Source organism: Rissa tridactyla, chromosome W (genome assembly GCF_028500815.1).
Source record: "Rissa tridactyla isolate bRisTri1 chromosome W, bRisTri1.patW.cur.20221130, whole genome shotgun sequence".
Taxonomy (NCBI): Eukaryota; Metazoa; Chordata; class Aves; order Charadriiformes; family Laridae; genus Rissa; species Rissa tridactyla.
The window spans coordinates 14,970,819-14,979,111 of NC_071496.1; the positions used below are offsets into that span (position 1 = coordinate 14,970,819).

General features: G+C 44.9%; 1 protein-coding gene across 1 annotated transcript in view; it reads right to left on the reverse strand.

Moving 5' to 3' along the window:
• LOC128901889 (tubulin polyglutamylase complex subunit 2-like) overlaps positions 1 to 4,316 on the reverse strand; it is a 30,104-nt gene extending 25,788 nt beyond the window's left edge. Inside the window, exon 1 of the mRNA XM_054184042.1 lies at positions 4,105 to 4,316. Within this exon, the coding sequence (XP_054040017.1) occupies positions 4,105 to 4,180 (76 nt within the window). The 5' untranslated portion in view covers positions 4,181 to 4,316. The remainder of the gene's footprint in view (positions 1 to 4,104) is intronic.
• Positions 4,317 to 8,293: the final 3,977 nt, after the last annotated feature.

Sequence of the window (8,293 nt, forward strand, 5' to 3'; positions counted from 1 at the left end):
TTTCAGTTGGGTAGGATATTCTCAACTTGAGACAAGATGTTGTGCAGTGTTGCTGTGAATTGCTAACAATCGTATTCCACAAAGACAGGCACACTTCAGCGCTGGATTCAGTGGGTTTGAACAGACGCAGAATCTGATCCTGCCAAAGGGATCTGCATAAGCAAACATCAGTTCTCTGGAATCCCAGCTGGACACATGCAAATTTGTTACAAGCACTAAGCTCATAATTTATAAAAATCATCTGAGTATTTTATGGGAAAGAACGCTATATAAATGCAAGATACTAATCTACATGGTGCTATCCTTGCGGGTGTGTGATGGCAGAACAGTCTCCCTTGCACTTATTATAATGTTTTACTTCATCTATAGCCAACTGAAATAGTTCCCACTGACTTCATTCACTTTGATCAGGTCCAGAAAGACTACTAATTTCTTGTTGTGGGAACTGCAAGCCCAGCACAGGGCTGTGGAGTAGAAGTGATCACTATGCAGGGCTTTCAAGACCAGCTCTGCTGTGAAAATATTGACTCCCAAAGCAGTCACACGTATCGTAATTGCTTTCTGGTAAAACATACACAGTGCACTAGACAGGAAAGGCAAGCATCAGAGAGCTTTGGTTTGTTTTTTATCTCTAGCACTGGCCTTTTAATTCCAGCAGTGGTGTTGCCCTTGTCTGTTCTGCTGGTGGAAGAGCAGTACTCAGTTTCAGGAAGTCTAAACTTCACTTTAATTGGAAGTATTGATTGTTACATTGCCAGATAATTTAAAAGACAAAACATGGCACCAGAAAACCAAGCTCCAAGTTAAAGACAGAAAAAAGAAAAAAAAAGAAAATCATAGTAGGTCACCTAGGTAATCTGTCTGGCCAAGGGGGGGGGGGGGGGCAACATACAGAAGACTCTGATGTTTCGACAAGTTTCACTTCAAATAGGTGGGTGCAAGATGGGGGGGATCTGTCTCTTGTTCAAATATAAGCCATCCTTATGTATTCTGCTTCTAAAGAAGTGTGTGGAATTAATGATCTAAACGGTCTTTTCCATCTAAGCTATGCAAGCCTTATAACAATTTAAGGGATTATAATAACAGAGTAATTGTTATTTCTGCGATCAAAGAAGACAGCAAGGATGTTTAATTCATTATGCACAACGGCTCGGCTGGGATGATGGAAGATTAAATATCGTGTCAGTCAAAGGAAGATGTCTAGGAACAAGAGAACTGCAACTTCTAAAGAGGTCTGAACCAAATCCAAGATCAAAAGAAAGAAATTCCATCTTAAAAGCCTGAATGTTATATTAAAAATATCCTGTAGGTAAACTGAAGGCCACATTTAACAGACGTCTGTAGGTATGGATGGGAGCTCCATTAAACATTAATGAGGAAAAGAAGTCTGCCATGGATTGCTTTTTCTTCCAGATGGAAGAAACAAAGAAGCCACCTAGGTTACACAAAAGTTATAGGATAAAGCTTAACTAGTTCAGGAGGCTCCTCCCTATTAACTATTCTGAATCAAGATTACAGTAAACTCTGTCCTATTTTTAGGACATTTCATCTGGAAGCTTCCAAAAATGCTTTGCAGTATTGATTACATTACTGATGTAAGAGACGATGTAATGGTCTGACACAAAGCTGAAGCAGGAAGTCACAGCATTATCAGTCCTTACGGTACTGCTAATACTGCCTATAAATTGGCTAAACCGTCAGCATCTTTTAAAAATGTCTGAATAGTTAAATTCTTATCTAATAAAGACTGTAAATAGTGAAGTATAGTCCTGCTCTGGGCAGTCCAGAACAGCTAACACCTCCCATTCAGATTTAGTTGTGAGCAATCAACTTTTCTGGAATTTGCGATTAGTCATAGAACTTCAGCAAAATGAATCATACAGGCAATGGGAAAGATTCCTCTCTTTTTTCCTCAAATCATAACCTCCGTAATGCTTGCGAGAAATCTCCCACCTTGTAGGGACTTCCACAGAGACTACAAGTTAAACCCCTACCCCTTATCCCCATATATAGAATTTGTTTAAAGGAGGGTTTTTGAAATGGTGCCATGAACATTTGTTCATAAAGGTACTGGAAAACTGGGCCTCAAACTCCCATATACTGTATGTGCAAAATTTTATTGCTTAAAAGGAATATGTTGAACTTCATTACATGATCATTTCTATCTCCTGAAAAAATATTTCACAAACTCAACAGAGTTAAAATCCTGTTACCTTTTTCATGTTATGGTAGGCAGGCTTCATGAGACTTCCCAAAAGAAAATTTGAAATAAGATAGTTTCTAGTGCTGCAAACTAAAGACATCTTTCTGAATGAGATACTCTTTGTTATTTGAAAGAAACAAACACTGAACAGATTGGTAATGTTTCCCAGAATTTTTAGTTCAGCAATTCTAATTAATATGGTGGCGCAATTTACATCCTTTGGCCTACTTCACTGAGAAATGATGTGTGAAATTCCCAGGAGTGAAGAGATGGAGAAAAGAACCAGGGTAAAACATCACAGCAATGGACTGGGGTGCGCATTGCTATATTGCATAATGCAAGTCATCAGACATACAGACAGAAAAAACCCCAAAACTCTAACATGAACTAGGAAACACCTATTACCACGTCTTGCTGGTGTAAATAATGCACTTACCCAAAACAGTTTATATGGCAACATTACTTTTGGACATAGTTAACATCATGGAGATCTTATACATCTGAGGTGGTAAAAATGTGGGTATGGCTAGTAACTTATTTTAAAGAGCTACTTCAAAGAAGCATTTGCCTTGACAGTTGATCAAAATGTAGCTTCACCTTTTGGATGCTCTCACAGAGTAGAGTGATAGCGTTATCCTGACCTCACAACTGAAAAACAAACAAAACAAAACAAAAACCAGGAAGTCCAATAATAAGTCAGTAAGAGAACACCAAACAGGGTTTGGGAATGAAATCTTTGTCCTCACTGAAGCCCACGGCAAGAATTTTGCTCTGATCTTTTATCTCATCTGTCTGAGTAGCTATTTAAAAACATGTGCAATTAGCAACACACTTTGGTTACCAGATGAAACTCGCTGTCCTGCAATACAGAGGCTGGGTGAGATAATTACAGCAGTCACTTTTGGCTTTAAAATTCATACAAAGAAATTCTGGAACTGCAATTTGTAATGTTGTCATATGCAAGGCTTGGGATAGATGTATTGCTTTCCATCCATACAAATATGACAGTTCTGTGCCCCAAATTGCTAACACATGAAAGGTCTGATGCCAAAATCCTTTACGCATGCAAATATTTTCACCAATTCTTGTGATTCAACTGCCATGCGTAAAGTTTTGTCTGAGAAGCCTTATTTTCAGATGTTGGCTGCCTTGCGCTCCTGCTGAGCTTCAAAGGGAACTGTAGGGATGCAAGAAGGCTCAAGATCTGAGCAAAAATTAGAGATGGCAAGCAGGGCATGTCGTGGAAAAAGTCTCGGGGTAGGAGAATAAGCTGCAGGGTGACTATTTATGGGGAGCTGATCCTGAACAGGTTCACAGATTAGTCTTCTGCCAGAATACAGCACCTCACTGAACTCCTTCCATTAAGCACACTACCTGCTGACCCTATGTTACAAGAAAGGCTAAAAATTATATACGGTTTTGAATAAAACATCACCTTCTCTTTCTTTAATATTTTTTAAACTTTAGGGCTCTTAAGAGATTCAGGATTTTTCCCATTGATTCAAACGCTAGAAACAGAGTTTTTGTTTGTGTGTATAAGAAACACTGCTATGTAATCCCAGAGGAGGGACCTTGACAAAATTTACCAGGTACCGTGTGACTGGGGTTCAACCAGCAGCACCGTGGCTCCCAGCGCTGCAGGTGCCCAGGCCTCGGACCAGGGGCTGCCCAGCGGTTCTCAGACACAGGGCTGGCACGGGCAGTAACGGCCGGGCCCTGCCAGGCCCAGCCCCACAGAGCCACCGCTGCTGCAAGCGCCTCGTGCCGGGCAGGGGCTAGGCCCTCGCAGGGCCACCCCGGAACCTCCACCCTGACCCCGGGCGGTTTCCATGACAACGGAGCGACATCCCTCATCCCCGGCCTAGCCCAGACCCAAGGGGCTCTCCCACACCACCACTCACCCAGTATCCGCGCGACCCCCAGGGTGAGCCTGTTCAAGTAGGGCTTAATGCTGGTGGAAGGTTTCTTCTCCTCCATCCTCCGCAAACCCCTGCCCAGCTCCCCTCACTGTCAACACCCCAGCACACAGAAAAAACTGATGGGAGCATGTACGTGTGTGCGCGGGGGAGGGGGGAATAACTCCTGTTGTCCTTCCTCCCACCCTGTAGCCGCGGCTGCGCCGCGAGGTGTGCTGGGAGTAGTAGTTCTCCCGGCCGATACCTCGGTCAGCCTATGGCGAGCGAGAAGCGTGAGGCGGCCTGACGGGAGTGGCAGTTCCCCGGGAGTGCAGTCCCCTCGTCAGCCTGTGCTCGTAGGACTACGCCTCCCAGCATGCCCCTCTCTTCCGTGTGCTGGCAGGGTCCAGCGGCCCCCGGCAGCGGCAGGGTGAAGCCAGCGCGGGCAGCCAATAGGCGGCGAGCGCTGGGGGGGATGTTGGGGGGCACTCTAAAACGGTGGAGGTGGCTGCTGGTTTGGGTGGAGATGTTTACGGGAATCGGGATAGTATCCTTCCATAGGGCGGGGGCAGCTCAGGGGGGTCGTGGCGAAGCCTCTGCTCTGGGGCGGGGCTGTGCTGTGGCGGGGGGGCTTAGACGGGTGGCCTTTCTGCGGGGCGGGGCGGGGCGGGGCCGGGCCGGGCCGGGCCGGGCCGCGCCGCGGTGTGGAGGGGAGCGTGGCGGGGGAGGGTGCTGGTGGGGAAGACTGTGGGGAGGCGGTGCGGGCTCTGCTTATTACGGCAGGTGATGGGGTCGCCCGCGTTGGGGTTTTGGTGCGGAGAAGGCTGGAGCCGATGCATAAATGAAATGGGACAACCATCCAATGAACTGTTTAGGGGGCACATCGTTACAAATCTTGGGAGATTTACCATTTGTGTAGAAAATTGTCCCTGCCCAGGGCAGGCGGGTTGGAACTAGATGATCTTTAAGGTCCCTTCTAACCCTAACAATTCTATGATTCTATGAAAATCGTCTATGACTTTCTCTGTGATGGGATAGGGTGAAGGTTAGTAGTCACCTGTAAAATTTGTTGCCACACTCACTACTTTGTTCAGTTGTGGAAGTGTTGATGCAGTTACAATGACAGTGTATTTTTATCAATTAACTGTTGGGGTAACACATTGTCTCCCATGACTAAATATGGTCTCTTGAGCCCAGCAGTGGCTTACAGGTGAGAACAAAAGTGCTTTCAGCATTTGTAGAGAGAGATGACTTCGACAGCAGTACTAACTGAACGTATTCTCAAACTGGTGTAAGACTGATGAGTGATAATTGTTTACAAGTGATAAAGTGGATCAACAAGATCATAAGTGAGCCTGTGATCAAGCCCTTCCAGTGTGCCAAGTTCCAGTTGTGTGATGGATAGTGGGTATTGACTGAATTTGAAGTTGCTGTCCACAGGGGAAAGCTGCTAGGTTGTTGCTAATTTTCTCCACTGTGTGGTAATCTATTAAATTAAGTTTTTGAGGTGGTACTATCAAACTCAAATTTTAGTTAAAGCAAGAGTTTTGAGAAATAGTTTGTATAGGTTAATTGAAATATTTTTCAATTTGACTTTGTTGTAAGAAGACAACTGCAAAACCTTAAATGCATTTATCAGTAAGCAGTACAGAAATTAGGTAATTTAATTAATTAGATAACCTTAGAAGGCTGAGGAAAGTAAAGAGGTATAAACAAAAGATAGTAGAGCAGAATTTTGTGCCCTGTGCTTTTGTTTTTCACTTTAGTATGTTAGTTACTTATGTGGGTATAAAAATCTTTACATTCAGCTAAATGAAACTGTTGCTTTAAAGAAGATACTATAGCTTACACCCTTCCCTGAACTGTGTTGAGTCCTATTTTTAGTGACTTCTAGGAGGCAATGATTCAAGTTCAGTGACTGCTAACATAGCACAAATAATTAATTTGGTGCCTGGTCCTTTGTGATTTTTAAATGTTTTCTGCAGTCAAGTAATTGAATAGTTAAAGCCCTGGGATACTTAAAAGTTCTTGAAATAGTGCTTGCTTTTTTTTTTTTTTTAAAAAACTGCTTCAGAACAAATCTTGATCTTAAAGAAAATCAGTCCTCAAGCTTTAATCTGTTACTTATCACGTGATGATCAGATGAGACTAACCAACTTCCTTTTAAATAAGGATAAATGCAAAACGTTTATCCTGTGTTTCTTAGAATATATTGTACAAAATGTGATATTTTATAGCAGTACGAGTCTACACTATTTCAGAATTTGTCTTCCCTACATATCAAGATAATGATAACCTGCTCTAGTTAAATAAATATTACTTCATTATCTTAGTAATTGCACTTGCAACAGGGGCTGGTCTCCGGGATTTTTTGTGAAGGTGACCTCTAAGATAATCTTTACAGGTTGAAAGTTAACGCACACTAAAAGAGTGTCCTGGTTTAGCCTCAGACAGCAACAAAGAACCACGTGCCGCTCGCTCGGGCCTTCCCAATACAGGAAGAATCAGAAGAAAAGGCAAGACTCTTGGGTTGAGACAAAGGCAGTTTAACAGAACAGCAAAGGGAACAAGCAAACAACAACAATAACACGGATAGAGGAATATACGAACACGATTAGGGAACCGCTGCTCCCCACCCGGGCCCAGGATGCCCTGCCTGCCCCAAGCGGTGACTTCCTGCCCCCTCCCCCGGCAGCTCAGGGTGGCCATGGCTCACATGGGATGGAATACCTGTGTCCCTGCCGGAGCCTGGGGAGAATTAACCCTGTCCCCGCCGGAACCAGGACATTATCCACCCCTTATTCCATACCATCTATGCCATGCCCAGATCTTACGGTCTCCAATGAATTGCCACCACTTTCCCCTGTCATTCATATATATACACACACACACACACATATATATATATACACACATATATATTCATGCAGATACAACGCCCTTAGTTTATGGGCCATCCCTCCAAAGTGTCCGTGGAGTTCATTTAATCCATGGCTTTGGGCTCCATCTGTTAGAACAGTCTCTCAGGGCAGGTGAGATGCTGGGTGGTGCTGGCCTGTTGCATGCTGTATTTTTCGGAGCTTGTGACTGGTGCACCTGGTGTGGCTCATGCACGCCGTCCATGGGCTGAAGATGTAGATCTTGAGGAAACTCCTGGGCGCCAGCTGCTGAGGTCAGTTCAGATCCCATCATCCCTGTGCCTTACTTGTAGTACAACTGATAGCAATTATAGCAATGAGGACATACAGTGACAGTGTTACTTAGCAATTAACAGCACACAATCTGATTCATTGGCTATTCTCGCCCAAAATCAGATCCCCATGAGGTACACATCGGACTTCCCCATCCTTCCGCATCACCCACCAAGTGCACCCAGGTCCTTGGGCAAAAGCAATCCCACGGATGGGTTTGCCTTTGCCTGAGGCAGGACTAACCCAGACTGTCTTCCCTGACATATTCTTCATGTGCACTACGGGGACTTGATCCCCTTCTACAGTACGTGGAAGTTTTGATTGGGCAGGGCCAGCCCGACTGGTAGATCCCCTGGTGTTAACTAGCCAGGTAGCCTTTGCTAAATGTGCATCCCAATGTTTTAAAGTCCCACCACCCATTGCTCTCAGTGTAGTTTTTAACAGTCCATTGTATCGTTCTATCTTCCCAGAGGCTGGTGCGTGACAGGGGATGTGATACACCCACTCGATACCATGCTCTTTGGCCCAGGTGTCTGTGAGGCTGTTTCAGAAATGAGTCCCATTGTCCGACTCAATTCTCTCTGGGGTGCCATGTCGCCACAGGACTTGCTTTTCAAGGCCCAGGATAGTGTTCCGGGCAGTGGCATGGGGCACAGGGTATGTTTCCAGCCATCCGGTGGTTGCTTCCACCATTGTGAGCACATAGCGCTTGCCTTGACGGGTTTGTGGCAGTGTGATATAATCAATCTGCCAGGCCTCCCCATATTTGTATTTCAGCCATCGCCCTCCATACCAAAGAGGCTTCAAACGCTTGGCTTGTTTGATCGCAGCGCATGTCTCACATTCATGGATGACCTGTGCAATAGTGTCCATGGTCAAGTCCACCCCTCGGTCACGAGCCCATCTATATGTCGCATCTCTCCCTTGATGGCCTGAGGAGTCATGGGCCCACCGAGCTATGAATAGTTCACCCTTATGTTGCCAGTCCAGATCCACCTGAGCCA